Raw genomic sequence first — 19876 nt, 5'->3', positions numbered from 1 at the left:
GTCGGCTGGTCACCACAGGCTAGGTCCCGAGGCCTCCCGGCCTGCAGGGGGCGCCAGGCGCATCGGAGCAACCTGATCCCAGGCGGGGCTAGAGCTGCGCAGTCATGATCACAGCGGAGGCCGCATCAGAGTCCACTGTCCCTGCGGTGCCCGGTGATACGGCCGCCACTGGAGTCCCAGAACGCGAGGAGCTGGTGTGGCCCTGGGTGAGCTCGAGCCCGAGCGGGAACATGAGTGGGGCGGGCGGTGCAGGCCCGGGGACGCCCGCTTCATGCCTTAGCCATGCTCCCCGCTCTGTAGAAAGATGCCCCGATCCGGGCGCTGGTGCAGCGCATCCACCAGCTGCAAGCTGAGCGTGCGCAGGCCTTCCGCCGGCTGGAGGAGTAAGTGTGGGCGTATGGGAGGGGAGGGCTCCCAGTGTTCGGCCCTCAGCCCACTCTGGGGATGGGCGAGCCTTGAGGGAGGAATTGGGTCCCCGCGCGCCTCAGTGTCAGAGGTGGAGCGGGGTTTGCGGGGAGATCAGATCGCTCCCTTCCCTGTGCGCTGGGTTGCGCTCGTCTCGGGTTACCCTGCGGGGATCAGAACGTCCTCCACACTCTGGGGTCGAGGGACACTTCTTGGGCGGCTTTCAGGCGGTCGATGCGGGCGCAGGGCCTGAGAGCCAGGGCCGCAGCCTCAGGACCCCCACCTGCCGCAGAGGCCACCGCCAGTACCTGAGCAGCGGCCCGCCCTACGACTTCCCGCGCTACCGGAGCACGGTACACGAGGTGACCCAGGTCTTCGCTGCCGCCTCGAGAGAGGTGCTGGCGATGGAGGCCGAGCTAGCCGGACCCCGAGCGCAGCCACTGCTCGCGAGCCACGTGCGCAGCCTGCAGCAGCTGGAAGAGACGCGCCTGACCACGGTGAGGCCCCGCCCCCCGGCCGTTTCCCCGGTGCCCACTCTACGGCTTGTGTCTCTCGGGCCTTGGCCCACGGTGCACCCCTTGGGGGAGGGGCCACATTCCGTCCCTTCAAACCCCGCCCCTGGAGCCCCAGCACCCCCCTCTACATGCCCCAGCTAAGTCGTCCATTAAGATTTCACTCGAGAGTCTCAGGCTTAGCCCCCTCCTTTCTGCCCCCACTTTTATCCAGGACACGCACGCTCCATCCCAGACCCCACCTCTACAGCGCTCCTCCCCCTTGGCTTGTCCCAGTTCCCCAGACCTGTTCCTCAACCCTCAGACTGGGTGCCTTGAAACTGCAGATCAGCTCCCCTTCCCAGTAACCCTAGATCCCAGCCTAAGTTGTGGGCCTGTGACCCGGCCTACTCTGCCTTCACAGCCAATCCTGATCGAGATACAAGGCCACGTGAAGCCACGCGCACACCACACTCTCCACTGGGATTCCCAGGCCACCCTCTTTTAGAGGCCCAACCCAAGTCTAGGTTTTTGGCCTAGTTCCAAATTGGGATTATTAAGCCCTGGCTGGTCTCTGAGACTAAAAGATTCCGCCTACTTTATACCCCCACCTGCACCACTCCTGTCCCCCAATCCCTGGCTGAGATTTCACCCCTATTCGCCTTCCCCGCCTACATGAGGCCACACCCACACTGCGCTCTGACTCTAGGCCCCGCCCACTCGGCCCTCCTCCTCCGGAGCCCCTCTAAACCTAATCCTGGATTCCTCCAGGGTTAAAAGTACTGCTGCCCTTGAGACTCCTGCCTGCTTTGCCCATCCTCGCCCTTGTGCTGCCTTTCTGGGTGCTTCAGTGTTTCCCCCTCCCTACTATGTGGGAGGTCAGGGCATGGCCTCTGCCAACCATGACATCCTCCTTGCTGCCCATTCCCCAACCAGGTGGCCCTGCTGCAGCTGATGGGGACACCAGAACTGACTGGGCAGGAGGACAGCTTGCAGATGCACCAGCTGAAGATGAAGTGAGTGCTGCCTCCCAGTGGGCTGACCCTGCTAGATTTGCATAGGCATCCTTGGGCACCCAGCCCCAAACAGGCATGCCCCAGGGCTGGCAAGGTCAGACTACCAACCCTCTGGACCTGCACACAACCCTTTGGGTGTGCACACCAGAACCTTCACCTGGTGATCCTAGATGTACTACCCACATCCCCCCAGTGCATATGCCCTGCCGTTTCATACCAGACTTGCTGTGTATTTTCAGGACACAGCTGCATACCTCACACCTATCGATCCCGCTCACATGGCTCGACTCGGAGCTTGGACACGGTTTCCCAGGCCCTACCAGGCACATGCCTGCACATTCCTGCCTTTAGTCTCCCAGACACACATGTGCACACCCACTAGACATCTGCCACAGTCACCCTGCACACCTTCCTGATGGCACACACTCACCCAAGATGACCTTCCTTCCTGCCACTCTGACCCACAGGACCACCCCTCCTCCCAGGCACTTAAATGGTCCTCCCACTACTAGTGCTGCTTGGAGGTTTGGCAGCAGTCAGGAGGGCCCGGGGCTTGCCACAGCCCCCTTGGAGCTGCACTGCGACAGCTAATTCGCCCCATCTGGGTTTTATTTATAGTTCCCATCCACTCTTGTAGGGTAATTAAAACCATGGAAGCAATCAGCGAGGTTCTCCAGGACCTCAGGTTTGATGCGGAATCTGCCGAGTGATGGTGACTCCCCAGGGACAAGAGAGATGGGAAATGGGGCATATGGCACCCTGCCTTGACCACCAGCTGGCTGGGGTCACACCCCACGGGACCACTGACCCTCTCTGAGTTCACTTCACCTCTCATAATAAAGAACCTAAAGAACCTTCTGTCTGCAGCTGCTCCACTATCTCTGTGTCCTGGGGTGCTGGGGTGAGGTCTCACAAAGCCAGGGATGCTGGGTGCAAGAGTCCCTCCCAACACCCCCCACTGTATGACTGTAGAAACTCTGGTGTTTTGAAGCCCACTCTCCAAGGAGTTTAGAACCAGATATTTCAGATCATGGAGACAGTTAGAAATTCTGGGAGGTGAAGCTTCCCATCCCAAAGGGTCATCAGGATTCCATGTGCCTCCCCTAAGCCCCACAGCCCCCTACCCTCAGCCACTCAAGCCCCGAACTCACTTTTACAATCAGGGCACCTAAATAGTTTTGTTTATTTAAAAAGATTCCTTGGAGGGGGTCCTGGGTAGGGGGAGTAATAACCCTTCTTCACACTCAGCTCTGGCAAGCATTCTGGGAAGCTAAGCCCGCCTTCACACACACACACACACACACACACACACACACACACACACACACACACACACACACACACACACACACACACACACACACACACACACACACACACACACACACACACACACACACACACACACACACACACACACACACACACACACACACACACACACACACACACACACACACACACACACACACACACACACACACACACACACACACACACACACACACACACACACACACACACACACACACACACACACACACACACACACACACACACACACACACACACACCGCCACAGGGGTGCACCTCACATGGAGGCCACAGCTGCTGCTGACAGGGCTAGGGCACCCTGAGGTGAGGGTACAGAGACAGCCCCCAGTCTGGGGGTGGCCCCTGGATCTCCATGCAGCAGGGAGGGCAGCCCCAGCCTCTAGAGCTTATCTGGCAGGACCTGCAGGCAGAGGGGAAGCCAGGCTTAGCAAGAAGCCTGGGAGGGGCCAGGACCACAGAGCAAATGAGGCCCCAGTCCAGGTCCTGGGCCCACCACTTTCAGCTAGGTGCCCTTGGTAGGCTATTGCCCCTCTCTGGGCCCTGGTTTTCCTATCTGAAAAGTAATATCTATCCATCCCATGGGTTGTCCTGCAGGTAACACACTTGGCACAGGGCCAGTATGCAGTAGGTGTTCATACATGCTCCGCAGGTGGCTATGTGCATTCATTCCTGAGGACGATATTCCCCTCTGGACATTTGGAAGGGGTCTGGGTGTTCTTACTTGGCTAAAGGCCACGGGGGCAGGCACACAGTAGGTGTTAGGTAAATGCTGATAAATAAATGCTGGAGGAAAGACTTGTACCTCAGCAACTCTAAGGCTGAGGATGGAGGGCCCACGGCCTGTGGTCACCAGGAGGGCTCTTATCTCCCAGCCTGCCCACCCACTTGGGTTCCCCCTTACCTCTCGCCGCGCCCCGTCTGCCCGAGGACAGGATCCCCTCGTCCTGTGCTTGGAAGGAAGGAGGCAGTGTCTGAGGGCTGTGGACCTACCTCCCCATCCCCTTTACTCCCCTGGCCCCACCCCTGCACCCCTCCCCCTGGGGTCCCCTTTTCCTACCTGGTTGCGGGTCTTATGTGACTTCTGCATCCAGGCTCGCCACTGGTCATAGAGGCGGAAGCTGAGGTTCGAGCAGTACGCGTGCTTCTTGAGCCAGCCCAGAAACTGCTTGAGCTCGCGCCGCACAGGCCCCGAGCTCGGCTCGCCGCCCCGCGGCTCGCAAGCCCCGCCGCCCGGGCCCGGGCGCTCTAATGGGGCGGAGCGGCAGCGTCAGGGCGCGGCCAGCAGAGGGCGCGCGCGGGCAGGAGAGGGAGGTTCCCTCGCGCGGCGGGACCGCGTTAACCTCGGGGACCCCCACCCCCGCGCCATCCCTGTTTCAACACGACCCGGTCCGCCCCACAGCCCGGCCCAGCACTGCAGCCCAGCTGCGCCCCCAGGGGGCAGGGGGCAGGGGGAAGAAGGGGTTCCTCCTCCACATCTCCAGGCACCCGATTCTTGCGGCCTGAGCCAGGTGTGAGTGAAAGCGGGGGAGTGGGGAGGAGAAGGGCCAGGGCCAGAGGGATAAGCCGCAACGGAGCAGGGGGCAGGGGAAGGGAGAGAGAGACGCTGATGAGAAAGCTGGAGAGAGCAAGGCAGACATTAAGAGATGGAGGCAAGGAGAGACAGATACAGGGAGAGCGAAAGCCACGGGAGACGACCAAGGACATGCAGAGGGTGGAGAGATGGAGAGGGAACCAGAACAGGAAGGGACAGAGACGCTGGGGATGTAGGGACACAGAAACCAACAAAGGCAGAAAGACAGACACAGGGAAAGAGAGTGAGTGACAGAGAGATGAAAGGAGGCAGACAATTCGAAGTGACTCTGAGGGGAGGGACAGTCCCCAGGACAGGCCTGAGAGTACAGCCGGATGGATGGGGAGTGGGCCAGGAGGGCCAGGTGGGAGGCCGGCCTGTCCATCCAGCCGCCAGCCGCAGCCAGCTCTGAGCAGCCTGAGCGGGCCGGCGGATAAGGACATCGGCCTCACGTCATAAATAATGCCGGGGACCCGCTGACAGGCCCTGGCACAGCCCCGGCCCCCACTGCCCCTGGCGGCCTCCCCTGGCCTCCCCCAGCCTCCCCAGTGGACACAGGCGCCTGCTGGCTCCTGTGCAAGAATCGCAGGTGCTGGGCACGAGCAGGGGCCAAGGCTGAAGCCCCTCCTGGCTGTGCTAGTTCCCGCCCACCCCTGAACCTGGAGGGGCCCCGGATGGGGGCTGGGGAACTAGCTGGAGCCTTGCTCTGCCACTCCCTGACTCTGGGACCCTCTCTGGGCCTAGGTTTCCCAATCATTCCAAGAGCATAAGCCTGGACTTCGAGGGAACTGCATTCAGATCCTTGGGTGATTTGGCGGGGCTGGCTGCACCTCTTGGGGCCTTTCTCATCTGAGAAAAGGGGGCCTTCCTTGGGTGAAACCATGGTGGGGAGCAGGCGATAGGAGCCTCAGTAACTTACTTGCAAACACTTGGGTGGCACCCACCATGAGGGTACTTTCCATGGGTTATCTCTCATCTAACCCTCACAATAGCCTGAGGCAAGCATGACTGTCATCCCCACTTTCCAGATGGGAAAGCTGAGGCCAGACGTACCAAGTAAGATTTCATACCATTTCACAAAGGAGAGAAGATGGCAAAGGGAATCAGACCTAGGCTTCTGATCATCCCATCCCCCTACCTTGATCTGAAGGGGAACCAAAGCCTGTTGTAGGGAGAGTTGGCAGCCCATGGTCTTAGAGAAGCAAGGGTCTCAAATTCACTTGCCCTTAGGGGCTAGGGAAGGGGTACATGTAGGGGAAATGGGCCACGTGGGGGTAGCTCAACCAAAAGAGCAAGGGCCATGACTTGAGGGGCAGCCTCTGCTGATGGGGGCTGTGGAGTAACTCTGTGTCCTGTTACGTTTTCTAGACAATTTTTTCTAGGGAATCTAGGGTATTTGGGTTAAAACTTACTGTTTCTAAAAGTCTGCAAGTAGTTCAAACTTTTTTTTTTTTCCCAAATGACAGGCTAAGAAAATAGATTCAAGGGCCACAATTGGCCCCCCCGGGGCCAAGAGTTTGAGACCTCTACTCTCCCAAATGAAATAAGGAAACAGAGGCTCAGGCTGTTTTGGAGCTGGTCCCAGGCCCACCCAGCCCCGCTGGGGTGCTCACCGCTTCGGGGGGTGGAGGCAGCAGTGGGGTGACTCCATTCGCTCCAGATGCCGGCCTTCTTGGAGCCGTAGATGCCAAAGGGGTTGCAGCGCACTTGGACAAAGTAGACAGTGCCGGGCTTCAGGCCTGCCAGGCGGCAGGAGGTCTGGTTGCTCTCGTCATCCACCACCTGGGCGGCCGGGGTGAGGTCAGGGGGGCGCTGGCCGGCAGGGGGTGGGCGGGTGGAGGAGCAGACCCAGGGGGGTGGGGGCAGGCACCTTCCAGTCCACGCTGTCCTCCACTCGGTAGCGGATCTGGTACTTGGCTTGGAAGAGGAAGTCCTTGAGGGCAGGCGGTGAAACCCAACGCACACTCAGCTGGTCCTCCAGGCCCCCTACGCGACTCACGTGCACATCCGCCGGGGGGTCGGTGGTCACTAGGGGGGCAGGGCGGGGTTTCATCACCAGGATCTCTTTGGACCTGGCTGGCACCCTCTGGGTCTAAATACCAGAGCACGTGGCTTAGATGACACCTGCTTCCCTTCTCCTTCCTCCCCCCACTTGGGACGGGTAGATTATATTAGATAATATTCGGGTAACACTCAGCACCTAGAAGCACTCAATTAATGTTAGCTGTTATCACCACAATTATCTGTGACAGGAAAAACATAATCCTATCTTCAGGGAACTATGTAAAAAGCAGACGCTGCCTGGATGATGATATAATTATTATTATGCCCAGGAGTGCAGGGGGCCCTTAGGCTGCCAGACCCCTGGGAAGCTCCCCTTGACACACCCCCTCCACTGCCTACCTCCTGCTCCTTCCGACTTCACAAAGGTCCTCAATGTGACTGCTATGCTAGGTGCAAAGGGACCACTGGGATTCAGAACATGCCCACAGCAGCTTCAGGATTTGAGAAAACAAAGTGGGAAGCAAGAGGAGGGAATTGCTGCAAGCCTTCCAAGGACCCTTCTGGAAGTTCTTTGGGCCGCAAGGAGGGCTGGCCTCTTCCCCTGAGGCCTTGGTGAGGAGCCGAAAGGGTTAAAGCACAGGCCTGCTTGGGGCTGAGAAACACCCTAATTAGATTAGGCCCAATTCTGCTCGCAGATCATCCACTTCCTGCCTCCTGCCTGCACCCCCTCTCAGCTCCAGGCTGCGGCTTCCTGGGGCGCCTCCCGACCTGGGCGCCCCCTTCCAGCTCCCCCGGGCCCTCTTGCGGCACACCTGGGCTGCCGATGGGGGAGGCAGCCAGGCCAGGTGTTCTCCGCAGAGTAGGGGTATCCTGGCTGCTGCAGGGGGCTGGGGACCAATGGGTGGATGCCTAGCTCCTCCCATCCCCACCAGCCCGGTCCATCAGACCTGGGCTGAGCTGCAGCCGTGGCTGGGCCGGTGTGTGGGGGGGTGGCTGGAGGTGAGGATCGCAGGTGGGCCACGCTGGCCTCGGTGGGGGGCGGGGCTCACCCACATCCAGAATGTCCAGGGTGAGCACGTCCGAGCGGGCTGAGCCCAGGCGGTTGGTGGCCTCCACCCAGATCTCATAGGGTGTGAAGAGAGCCAGGTCCTTGGGGATGTGGCAAGAATGAGGTCCCACCGTGTGGTACTCCTCGCACGTGTTGTCCTGCCCGTACCACCTGCAGGGACAGGCAGGGAGGAGAACATGTGAGGGGGCCCCCAGACCTCCCCATCACAGCCCAGAAGTGCAGACAGGACACCGGAGCTCAGAGAGGGTGGCCCAGGCCACACAGCCAGGCTGGGACACGTCACCCGAGGGCCACCACCAACCTCAGCTTGTACTTGAGGGAGTAGTTGGTGTGGAGGAAGGTTTCCCCGTGGGCCCCCGGCGTCCAGCGGCATGTCAGGTCCTTCATGTTCTTGGACCAGCAGCTGATGTTGAAGGGTTTCTCTGGGGGGACTGGGGAAGCGGGTATGGGGGCTGAGGTCTGGACCGGCCACGGACAGGTGGAAGGAGGAATTGTTGGCTGTCAGCCGCCCCCCCCCCCCCTTGGAGCAGAAGGAGGATGGGCATTACCACCTGCACAGCTCTCTTGAGGATGGTGTATGGGAGCCTCCAGGATCTCATGCCCACCCCGGGGGCCCATGCCCCTCAACTTGTGCCAGTATACCCACTGTTCAGCCCAAGACCAGAGGGCCCATGATTTACACCCCTCTCCAGAGGGAGATGCTGCCCCCAAGATCTGCCCCTGGGTGTCCACTTACGGCCAACATAGAGGCAGGAGCCGGCCAGGATGCTTCCATCGCGGGCGTGGCACACAAGGTTGTCCCCTGACTGCTGCCTGGATCCATTGAGGTTGGCCAGGGCGAGGGCCATAGTAGAGGCGTTGAGCATTCGAGAGAGCTCAGGGGGTAGGCGGCGCCCGTTGAGGGTCCAATAGAGGCCCTCGGCAGTGGCCCCTGGGGTGTCCCCATGCACTGAGCACGTGGCCTGCAGGGAGGAGCCGATGAGGAGCGTGGGGTCCTGGGGACTGATCACAGCCGTGTCTGGGGTCAGAGAGGAACACCTGTCAGGGCTGGGATGGAGCTGCCCTGGGCCTTCTACCATCCTAGGACCTCCAAGGCTCATGGCAGTCCTGCAAAGGAGCTGTTTATGATTGCGGCCCATTTTACAGAGAAGGAAACTGAGGCTCGATTAGGTCAAGTGACCAACCTAAGGTTGGTGGCAAAGCTGAGATTCAGCCCCAGGACTATCTGATTCCACAACTCAGTCCTTCCAAGCCAGTTCCTCACTGACTTGCTCAGGGCTTTTTCCGATTGGTGACAAACCTCATTCAGATCCAAGGAACTCTTACTTTGCACACACTTCTGACAATTATAGCACTCTGCTTTTTTTTTTTTCTTTTAAATTTCATTTTATTTTTTGACAATTAGAAATAACAGATTGTGTGTTCTTTCTTTGATATCCCTCAGAACCTCACACATAGTAGATGTCTCTAGGGGGAGGAAACCATTTCTAAAAAGAGGTGCCCTACTAGAATCCTGCTGATTTTATGGATGAAAAAAACAAGGCTCTGAGAGATCAAGGCCATTGCCTACAGTCACCAAATAGAAGATGAGCACGCTAAGCCTGTTTCATCAGTCTCTAAAGTTCTGCTCTGGACTGCCACCAGAACTGAAGGTGACTGTGGCAAGCTCTATGCTCCCAACCCTCATCCAAAAGGTCTGGCCATCATCATCATTATCCTTCCCCTCAATTCAGTTTTCCTAATCTGCAAAATGGGAACAAGAAAGCTCACAGTCCTCAGGGCCATTGGAAAGATCAGATGGGAAGTGACTTCCTAAACTGGGTTGTGTGTGAACTGGCTTCTGAGCACTGGAACCTCGGGGAGGCCATGGTTGATGCCTTTCCTCCCGACTGCCACTGGGGCAGCCCATGGCTTCTCCTTCTGAAGATTAGAATATAAGAGGAAACTGTCTTTATCCAGGAGGAAATCAAGGCACAGAACAGGGAGAAGGGTGCCCAGTTCAAGTCCCTGATGTCGTTCTAAGCCTCAGTCTCCCCATCTGGGAAATGGGCATCATGGTATCAGCCACATGGGGTTGTTTGAGAAGAGTGAAAGTTTTAAGGACAACTCTGTGGGACCTTTAAGCCAGGCTGACCTGGTTTCAAATGCCCTCAGCTCACTCTGGAAGTTGACCCAGTTTCTTTACATCTCTGAGCCTTTGAGAAGGTTTCTCTCTCTCTACCAAGAGTGGTTGTAAGGATTCATTCGTTCATTCATTAATTCAAGGAGCACCTACAATGTGTCAGGACCTGAGGGCACAACGGTAACCAAGATACTCAAAATTCATGCCCTTGTGGGACTTGAATCCAAGGGAGCAGCAGGAAAAAGAACAAATATCTAAGAGAACAAACAAGGGAGAAAATAAAGCACGAATCAATGGTGGCAGCTAATTGACCCCATGGGAAGACTGAAGAGGCCTGTCTGGGGAGGTGGCATTTGACCTGAGATGTGAACAAAATGAAAGAAAGTGTTAGTCGCCCAGTCCAGTCATGTCCGACTCTTTGTGACCCCATGGACTGCAGCCCGCCAGGCTCCTCTGTCCATGGAATTCTCCAGGCAAGAATACTGGAGTGGGCTGCCATCCCCTTCTCCAGGTGATCTTCCTGACCCAGGGATCAAACCCCAGTCTCCTGCATTGCAGGCAGATTCTTTACTGTCTGAGCCACCAGGGAAGCACATAAAATGAAAGAAGTAGCCATGAAAATATATAGAAGAGGGTGTTCAGACAGTGGAGCCTCAAGTGCAAAGATCCCGGGGTACAGGTGGTAGGAAATGAGGTCAGCAGGGGCCAGACCTTCAGAGAGGAGTTATTCCAGAGTTGAGCAGGGGAGGGATTTTTATTTTAAAAGGATCACCGGGCAGCTGTAAGAGGGGACTGCAGGGGGCAGAGGGGCAGGGGGCAGGCCAGCTTCCCTGGCAGCCAAGGACAGGGTGATCCCAGTCCCCTTGTAGGCCTCCTACATTCCAGCAGCTGCCCTATGCTGGCCCCCAGCGGCTGCCCTGTGCCGGCCTCCTCTGCCCCATATGGGTGAGATGGGGTGGACACAGTTCTGGGGCCGGCCCTGATGACTTTCCCGGGCAAACTTGGCTTGGAGGGCCATGTCTTGCTAGAGCCTGGGATCGCAGTTGCGTTTGGGGCTTGGCCCAGGGCTCGCCGGAGGTCTCAGCATCCGTGCGAAGGAGCTGGCTGAGCGGGCCAGAGCCGAGGAGGCGGGGGCGCCGGGGGCGGGGGGCCAGGGGGCCGCCCCGGAGGTCCCAGGCAGCCAGCCGCCCGCTAATTCGGAATTCCTTCGGCATGAACTCGGGCGTGCCAGCGTCTCTGCCCCGGCCCACCCACCGCTTCCTGCCTGGGCCCCCCCAGCAGGGTGGGAGGCACGGCCAGGCCTGCCCAGACCCCAGGCCCATCCTCAACCCTCAGGGGTGGGTCCCGCCCCTCCTGTCCCCCACCCACCACCACAGCCAGGCCAGGAAGGGGACGCTCTGGGGGGTCCTGGTTGGAGGTGGGGGCAATGCCCCTCTGCCCCACCCGCCTGGCCTGGGCTGGTGTGGCCTGCCTGCCAGCAGCTGCAGCTGCCCTCCTGGGGCTGGGCGGGGACGAGGCGAGAGGGCAAGGCCAGGCGGGCTTGGACAGGCCGGTCCCCCAACCCAAGCTCCAGCAGCAAAGGTCGTGGGGAGGCCTTCTTCTCCTGAGGATGTGGGTGCCCATCTCAGCTGGAGCACCTGGGCAATTGGCTTGGTTTCTCCTGTTCTCAGTTTCCTCCTCCGTAAAATGGGAGGAAAATCCATTCTACCTGCTGGGGAGATGAAGATGAGCTCATGATGTCCAGAGGTCCCAACACATTGAAGTGCAGAGGAGCTGTTGGGATTAGGGCCCCTCCCAGCTCTGGGGTCCTGGCTGGCTGGTGCACTCTCTTCAGTCCTCCACGAACAAAGCGCCAAGGCATTCAGCAGAACTGGGATGCATACATTCCAGCCCAGGCAAAGCAGCTGGGGACAGTCCACTGAGGTTGGGGGCGGGGGGGGGGGCTTGGCCTGGTTTGGGGGCTTCCTAGAAGGCTCCCCAAGCAGATCCCTGGGCTAGGCTTTTGGACAGGACCCCCCCCCCCCCCCGCCCCGCCGTCCCATGTTCCCTGCCTCCCCGCCCTTTCCCGCAGAGCTGGGGCCTTTAAAAGTTTTTTTCCTCTCCCCCTTCCCAATCTGGAGCCACTGCCGTTATTAAAAAGGAACACCATGTGTTTTAAAAGGGAAAAGTGTGAGATTCTCTGCAAGCAAGGCAGGAGGGTGGCCTCCATCCTGGGGTCCCCATCTCCTGTCCTGCTGGTACCTGCAGACACTTTACGACCTGCTCGCCTGCCGGTCAGGTGCTAAGACACACCGTAAGTAGAAACATATTGCCGAGGTGTGAGAATCTTTTATTTAATTTCTTCCCCCTTAAAGGAAAAAACACACGTACAACAATCCCACCACCACCTTTGCTTGTTGCTCTGCTGGCTGGAAAACAAAGCCTGCCACTAAAGGTGGCATTCACAAGTGCTGCCCACTGCCTGGCAGAGCTGTCAGGAATCCGAGGAGGGCCTTAGGGCAGCCTCTCACCTGTCCAGGAGCCTTGGGCATGCTAGGCTTTCAGCAAGTGCCCCCAGGACACGGGACCCTGAGCCTTCTGAAGGAGCACTGCGGGGAGCCTGCAAACAGTTCTGTGCAGTGTAGGTCCACCGGGGAAGCAGTATGTGCTCCTCCTGGTTGACTTGTGTGCCTGGATGGGGCCCTTGGAGTGCCTGTGAACATCCAGGGCAGGCTGTGCCTGCATGTGTGCCCCGTGTTGCCTCCCCCTTGGAAAGAGTGTGTGACTATGAATGTGTGTGTGTCAGGGATGGAATGTGTGTGTGCGCGCCCCGATGGTGTGAGAATGTGCATCTGGGATGCAGTGTGCGCGCATCCGAGGGCGAGGGTGACGGGCCACAAGCCAGTGTGAGTCTTTGTGTGTCTCTGGGTGTGTCCCAGAGTGGGTCTGGATGTGGAGACGGTGTCCTGGCGGGGGTGTGCATCGGGTGGGGGACCAGAGAGTGCCGGAGGCCAGGAGCTCCCAACAGGGTGGAGGTCTCTCGGCCTGTGGGGGCTGGGGGTTCCCGATGACTCCCCCCCGCCCCCCCCAGCCCCACATACCCAGACTGGGCCCACGGTGCCCGGACTCGCTGGCTCCCGCTCCCTCTCACTCTCACCCACTCTCTCACAAAGATTTCTCTCGCTGGAGTCTCCTAGCCCGGCGCAGCGTGGCCGGGAACTGTTCTAAACGCCGCCGGTGGCGGGGACTCCGTAGAACCCCGAGCGCGGGATCCCGCCGGGGGAGGGCGGCGGCGCCGGCCCGCGGAGAGGCGCGTCCCCGGGGACCCCGGGCCGCGCGCCAGGCGGCCAGAGCGGCCCCCTCCCGCCCCGCCTTCCTCACGGGGCTCATCCCTCCACCCGGGGGGGCCCCGCTCAGGGCCGTCACCCAGAGCGCCTACTGCGTGCGCCCCCGCCCGGGTGCGGTGACCCGCAGTCTCCGCGACTCGAAGTCAGCAGACGCTGTCGCGTGCGCCCCCCGCGTCCCGGCGTGCAGAGGGTCCCAGGCCGCGGCCCCTAGACCCCCTGGGGCCGAGTCTGGCGTCCTCCACAGGGCAGCCCAGGTAAGAAGGCCTCGGTAGCGGAAGCCGTACCCTCGGGCCAGGGAACTTCGGCGCAGTGCGCCCCACAGGTGAGGGCGCCCCGAGGGCCGCTCTGGGGGCGCCTTCCTTTGTTCCCGGGCCGTCCAGGTGGCGCCCGCGCCCCCTCCCCCCGCGGTTGCCCCCGGGGCGCACGCTCTCGGCCCAGGCGGGAAGGAGGGAGCACGGCGCCGTGTACTCACCGGCTCCTGATCCCGCTCGCGGCGCCCCGAGGACGCAGAGCAGCAGTAGGGGTAGCAGCGGCGGCGGCCGCCGCGCGGATTGGGCGGCGGGGCCCGGGCGGCCGGCGGGCATGGGGCCGGCGCTGCCGGGGGCGCGCGGAGGGCGGCGGCGAGGGGCGCGGGGCGCAGGCCGGGCGCAGGAGGGCGCGGGCCAAGCAGCCCGCACGTCGCTGGGCGCGGGCGCGGAGGCCAGAGCAAGTCTGAGCAACCGAATTGACAAGGCGCTAATGCGCCGCTGGCCCCGCCCGGCCCCGCCCCCGGCCCGGCCCCGGGGGGGGGGGCGGCGGGCCCCGCACCGGCCTCGCCGCCGCCCGCCCGCCCGCCGGAGGGCACCGCGAGCCCCACCCGTCCGGCCTCCGCCCCGCCGCGCACCGCACGCGCCGTTTTTCCCGTCGCCCCAAACCCCCCAACTCTACCCTTACCGACCTGGGACCTCCCTTTCCAACCCTGCCAGCTCCAGGCTCCCTACCCCCAGTCTGGGACCTGGCGGCCCCCAATCGCGTTTCCATACCCCCGCCCACTTCCTAGCACCCAGCCCTCAGCCGTGTGCCCTTCAGCGTCGCCGGCAGCCCCTAGCCCGGGTCCGCTCCTCCCCCCAATCCTCCGTCTCTGCCCCCACCCCAACTCTGGCCCCGCCCCCCCCACTGAGCGGTCCCTGAGCCCCGCCTGCTCCCATCTCCAGCCCCTTTCCTCCCCCGGGGCCTAAGAGTCGCCCTCCGTCCTGCCCCACGCCCTCGGCGCGCGGGTCCCACAGGTTTTGGCCCAGCACTCCCCCTCCCATTTCATCCCGCCTCTTCTGGTGCTCCGCGCGCGCAGCCTCGGCCCCAGGCTTTGCTAGAGCGAAGACGGAGAAAAAGCTGCAAGGCTTGGAGTCCCCGGACCTCGCCCAGGCTCAGCTGTCCCCCTCGAGCGGGTCCGAGCCGGGATTCTGTGGGGGCACCCGGGGGCCTCAGGAGGGAGTTCTCTCGTGGGCAAGAGGGGAGAAATGGGCCCCGTGGGAAAGGAGACCAGGGCCTGCGCGGGTCCCGTGTGCGGGGCAGGAGGGATCCCCCAGGAGGAGAGCGGTAAGCAGGCCCTCCTCCGACTCGCTAACACCCCCCTCCCACGGAAAAATCCTCTCAGCGGCCCGCGGGTGGGGTGCGCCACGCAGTGAGTAATCACTAGGGCGGCCGCCGCCCGCCGACTCCAGGTAACGCCGGCTGCCCCGAGCGACGCATAGTTTGTCTTCCTTTTTTTGCGCAGGGATCCTTCTCCGTGTTATTATTTTTGGCCACTGCTTGGGTTTCGGGACCCCTCCCGGCCCCGCAGCCTCACCCTCCTTCTCTCGGTCCTCACCCGATTCGGGCGCCCACGATAAAAGGCTCCTGGACTTCAAGGCCCGGGTGGAGGGGGGAGCTTGAAATGAGAGTTCCGGGGCTGCCTCCAGCCCAGTCGTTGGAATCGCAGTCCCGCCCACAGCCATGTGCCCTCAGAAAAGAAGGGCTCTATCTCCCCCTTCAGGGGTTCCTTAGAGACATGGACCTCCCTCTAGGTCCCTAACTAGCCAAGGGGGTAAAAGTGTCTGAGGAGGGCTCAGGAGTTCCCGCCTCCTTTGCCTAAGGCGGCCCTCCACCACCCCTGCTAAGTAGTCTGAGGTCCCCAACTCCGACCTCAGACTATCAAAAAAGAGGATTGAAGGATGGAGTCCTGGGTGTGCCCCCACCTCCCAACCCCAATCTGGACTCTGGATGAGTTTGTGAAGGAGACAGTTGAGCCCTGGCATAGTGCACTGTCATTTCCTAGGGAAAATCAGGCCCCCTTGCCTCAGTTTCCTCCTCAGCACCATGGGGGACTCCTAACCAGCCTAAGCGTTTCTGTGGGAAGTTGCAATGTAGCAGAAGGCTCCACGGTCTAAACACTTAACGATAGTGCCTGGCACTGGGGGCACATTCTTTTGGAGTCTCAGTGTGTCACCTCTGAAAAATGGGGCCATAGTTCCACCTGCCAGAGAATTAAGTGAAGGTGGCCGTTCTTGGCTGGAATTGTGTTTTCAGGATATACCCCAACCCTCTTCCACAACCTCGGTTCAGCAACGTTTGACTCCCACCTGGAGGACTTCAGGCTTCTGGAGAAAAATCTCAGTATCCCCCCACCCCGTCTCTGCTCCTCCCCACCCCCACCCCAGTCATTCCCAGTCTCCGGGAAAAGGCTCCCCCATCCACCCAGGTGCTCAGGCCAGACACCTGGAGACGCACGTGACAACTCTCTCCTTTGCTCATCTCTCACGTCCAATCCATCAGCAAATCCTGTTGGCTCTGATTCCAAAACGCATCCCCATTCTGAGATTCGGACCTCTTTTCTCCACCCCATCCGGGTCCAGGCCCCACCACCTCCATCTGGGATGCTGCCCAGCCTCCTAGGATTCCTGGGTAAACCCTCCTGCCCTTGTCTGTACATTAGGAAGAAGGAGATTTTAAAAGAAGCAAAGCAGGTCTTCTCTGTCCTGCCCCCACTCCCTACTCCTTTTCTCCTCTCTCCTCATGCTCTTCCTTCCTCTCACTCAATCTTCTCCAGCCCCGAGGTTTGTACATTTGCTGTTCCCCTCTGCGGAGATGCAGTTCCCCCCATTTCTTCCCCCAGTTACCACCTTCTTTCCATCAGGTCACAGGTCAAGTTTTCTCAGAGGGGGCCCCTCAACCTTTCCAGGCACTCTCTGTCCCCTTCCTCTTTTGAAATTACCTTTGTAACACAGTTCTTCAAACATCATCTTCTCTTGAGACATTTTCTTTACACTGTGGGCATCTGGAGAGCCATTAGGACTCCATTCTGGGCCCAGGGAGGGCCACAGGAGAAGAGCTCAGTGAACATTTGCAAAAATGAAAGGATGGAGATGGAGGTGGGAGGATATTACACAAAAAAAAAAAAAGAAGAAGAAGAAAGAAAAAGAAAGGATGGAGAAGTCTCAGTCCCTTGGAGTAGCAAGAAAACTCAGTCCCAGTGAATCATGCTGTCTTGGGTCCTAGCCAGGCCCTGGATTTGCCCTGTGACCCAACCTGGTAGCCACCCCTCTCTGGTCCTTAACCTGTAGAAGGGTAAGCATTATTGGCTCAGTCCCTCCCTGGAGCATGCCCTCTGCCCTCAGGGTGACCTTAACCTCATACCTTTGACTTTCTAAGGAAAGTGATTTGACCTCTAGGTGCATCCTTCCCTGCCCTTGGTTCTCTAGGCGGCTTAACCCCTTCCTCATCAGTCCCACCACCTCTTTGTGCAGGAAGGGGAAACAGCTCTGGTGGAACTTCTGGCAAATATTGACCCAAGTCCTCGAAGGTGGCTGGGAATGTACTGAGGTGGCAGATGGAGGGAGGGCCCCCTGGGGGAGGGGCTCTTCCTTAGTCTTTGCACTTAAGAATTACCTTGGGGGAGACCCTCCAGCCCAGCTCCCTGCCGAATTCCAGGGCACTGAGGGGCCCCTGGGGATGGGCAGTGGTAACAGCACCTTCAGAATCCCCTAGGGAGTGAGGAGGGCATAGAGCTGCTTTTCCCATCCTGAGACCCGCATGGTCTGGACCCCTCAGTATGGGATTAGCTGCCTTGCGTTTCAGGCCAGTGTTCCCAGGGATCAGGGACAGTGAGTGTCTAGCCTGGATGTGGGCTTGGAGCAGCAGAACCCAAGACCTGTATGCAGGAGAAGGTGAGGCTTTATCATTTCCACCCTGGAGGTTCAGCTGGAGGAGCTTGGAGAACCTCCGATGTCTGGGTTCCAGGAGGTGCCAGCTATGTTGGGGGTAACAGTTGTGCTCCTTCCCCTCCCCCCACCCACTGTCAGCAAGTCGCCGGCGCCACGGTGCCCTGCTAGCTCCCCAGGCTGTACCCGGCTTGGGGTGGGGGTCAGCGGGGTCGTGGCGAGGGCGGCAAGGGACAAAGGGTGCTTGTCCGATGCCCGCCTTGACCTCGGCCGCCGCTTCTCGGACGCCTGGCCCGCCTCTGATTCACGCCCAGGCCGGCCGCAGCGACTCCCCGCTAGCCGCCCTGGCCGGGCCGCCCCGGGGGGTAGGAAGTAGGGGGGGGCGCGAGGGGCGGCGCCGAGTCAACTTTCCCTCTTAAGCCCCGAAGGAATGTCGGCGGATTTCCTGAAACCCGACCCCGGCCGCCCGCCGGCCCGCCCGCCCCTCACCTGGACCAGCTCCCCCGGGAAAGGCAGGAGGGGCGCGGGGGCTCACCTGGGGGGGCCGGGGTCAAGTCCTCCTTCCGCTCCCGCCCCAGGCGGCCTTTTGCAGCGGAAAAGGGGGTGAGTAGGAGGCAATTAAACCTTCTTACTCCTCTGCGGTGACCTAGGCCAGCGTCCCAACTCCTCCAGCCTCAGTTTCCCCTTCTGCTTTACACACGGCGCGGATGTCCTTCCTTTCCGTTGAGCCGTAAGAGACGCCTCTGAAGCTGGATTACCCTGACGCCCCACCTCCCAGTCTTGGCGGGGGTCTGCCCACCTCTCTTTGCTCCTTTCGCTTGTCACCTGGGCCGACCCCCTTTGACCGTCTGATCCTCAGCTTCCTCATTTGTAAATTGGATAACGCTACCAGTTCTTATTTATAGAGTTGTTGCAAGAATATACTGCGGAAGTGTTTTGTTTGGAATGAATGAATAACAGTAATTGTGGAAGGCTTCAGCTCGCGGGGCTCTGGAATTGACATGTGTGGGCTTGAATCCTGGCTCTGCGGAGGGGTCCTGGGGACTAAGTTTCCCACCTGTGAAACGGGGGACAGTATTGGTCAGAACCGTTGGCTGTTCCCCAAGGCGCAGGCCTGGCGCGCGGTGGGCTAAACGCGGGGTTCCCTGGCTCTCGCACAAACCGCAGGCTGGAGGCCCTCGCCGCAGGGTCGCGGCGGCCTAGCCCGGGAGGGGCGGGACGGGGGAGGGGCCGCCCGGGGATCCAGATGTTCAGGGTCCGCCAGGCACAGCCGCGCCTGATTAAGCCACGTGGGGGCTGGCTGAGGCCGCGGAGATGAAAGCGCGGCGACCGGCCCGGGGAGGAGGGGGTGCGCTAGCCCCCTCACCCCGGCCCCTCCTCCTCGGCCGGAACCTGCGGCGCCCTCTGACCCGCCGACCCCGCATGGCTGCCGCCGCGTCTGCTGGGGCGAAGAGAGGACAGAGGATGCGCGGGAGGCAGGCACCTGCGCGCCGGGCACACCAGCGAGGGCGAGGGTGCCACTTTTGCAGGATCTCGAACTTAGAGGGGCGTCCTCACTCCCATGCCCGCCGAAGAGGAAGCTAGGGGGACCTCCGAGGTCAAGATTCACGGGGCTACCCTTTGTCACCTTGAAGTGCGGCAGTTATGAAAGCCAGAAGTATTTCTGTTTGTCCCATGCTTTCCCACAAGAATTAGAAATTTTAGCAGCACCCCATCGCCCCGTCTGTGCCCTCTCCTACTCAGCCCCAGGTCGAAGGGCTCCCAGTCTGGGAGAGCAGGGGCCAGACCCCCCAGGTCTGCGGATCAGGGCTGGGCCAGAGAGAGGCGAGGCTAGGGGAACCCTGGAGGGACTTGGAGAGCTTCCTACAGAAGCCAAACTGCGCATAAATGACCAGCTCTCTGATTTGGGTATCAAAAGAGATGAAGCTTCAGAAAGCCTTCTCTTAACCCAGCTCTGCGACCCTCATGACGCTCCATCCCCACATTCTGGCTGGGTTCCAGCCAGCCCTACGCCCCTCCTATTTCCTTTTCCAACAAGCTCGTCCGAACCTTGCTGTTCCTTCGGCGGCCTCCTCGAGTGGCCAGCTCGAAATACGCCTACTCTGGGAGGCCTTCCCTGATCCCCATGCGAATAGATCTCTCCTCCACTCTATCATCCTATTTGTTTCCTTTTGGCCCCTAGCGATGATTGAGATCCTCTCGTCCGTGGATACTAGCGAGGTGTCATGGGATCCCGACGTGGGACAGACGGCAGGGGCCACGATCCACCTGCCTCGCCCTGCCGGTATCCGGACGGTGCCGCAGCGCCGCGCCCCCGCCCGTTCTCCGCATCCCCCACCCCTCCTTCCCAGGCTGCCTCGCTC

At 60.4% G+C, this 19876-nt stretch overlaps 2 protein-coding genes and 1 long non-coding RNA gene across 3 annotated transcripts; 2 read left to right on the top strand and 1 right to left on the bottom strand.

Moving 5' to 3' along the window:
• Positions 1 to 98: 98 nt before the first annotated feature.
• On the top strand, positions 99 to 2778 carry REX1BD (required for excision 1-B domain containing). The gene is made up of 5 exons (XM_081496259.1): positions 99 to 206; positions 301 to 383; positions 698 to 902; positions 1833 to 1912; positions 2550 to 2778. Exons 1-5 carry the CDS (start codon positions 105 to 107, stop codon positions 2620 to 2622), a joined length of 543 nt encoding a protein of 180 aa, XP_081352385.1. The 5' UTR covers positions 99 to 104; the 3' UTR covers positions 2623 to 2778.
• Positions 2779 to 3076: 298 nt separating this feature from the next.
• Positions 3077 to 13922, bottom strand: CRLF1 (cytokine receptor like factor 1). The gene is made up of 9 exons (XM_081496254.1): positions 13811 to 13922; positions 8627 to 8908; positions 8192 to 8321; positions 7871 to 8040; positions 6688 to 6845; positions 6431 to 6599; positions 4305 to 4492; positions 4149 to 4191; positions 3077 to 3647 (listed from the first exon to the last, which is right to left on the bottom strand). The coding sequence occupies exons 1-9, from the start codon at positions 13920 to 13922 to the stop codon at positions 3634 to 3636; spliced, it is 1266 nt and encodes a 421-aa protein (XP_081352380.1). The 3' UTR covers positions 3077 to 3633.
• On the top strand, positions 7289 to 12172 carry LOC145508807 (uncharacterized). The gene is made up of 3 exons (XR_014055609.1): positions 7289 to 7433; positions 9335 to 10523; positions 11683 to 12172. It is a non-coding gene; the product is annotated as an uncharacterized LOC145508807 (long non-coding RNA).
• Positions 13923 to 19876: the final 5954 nt, after the last annotated feature.

The sequence above is a fragment of the Giraffa tippelskirchi genome, chromosome 6 (assembly GCF_054371585.1).
Source record: "Giraffa tippelskirchi isolate mGirTip1 chromosome 6, T2T-mGirTip1v1.2.pri, whole genome shotgun sequence".
Lineage (NCBI taxonomy): Eukaryota > Metazoa > Chordata > Mammalia > Artiodactyla > Giraffidae > Giraffa > Giraffa tippelskirchi.
This window is presented reverse-complemented; position numbering and strand designations above follow the sequence as displayed.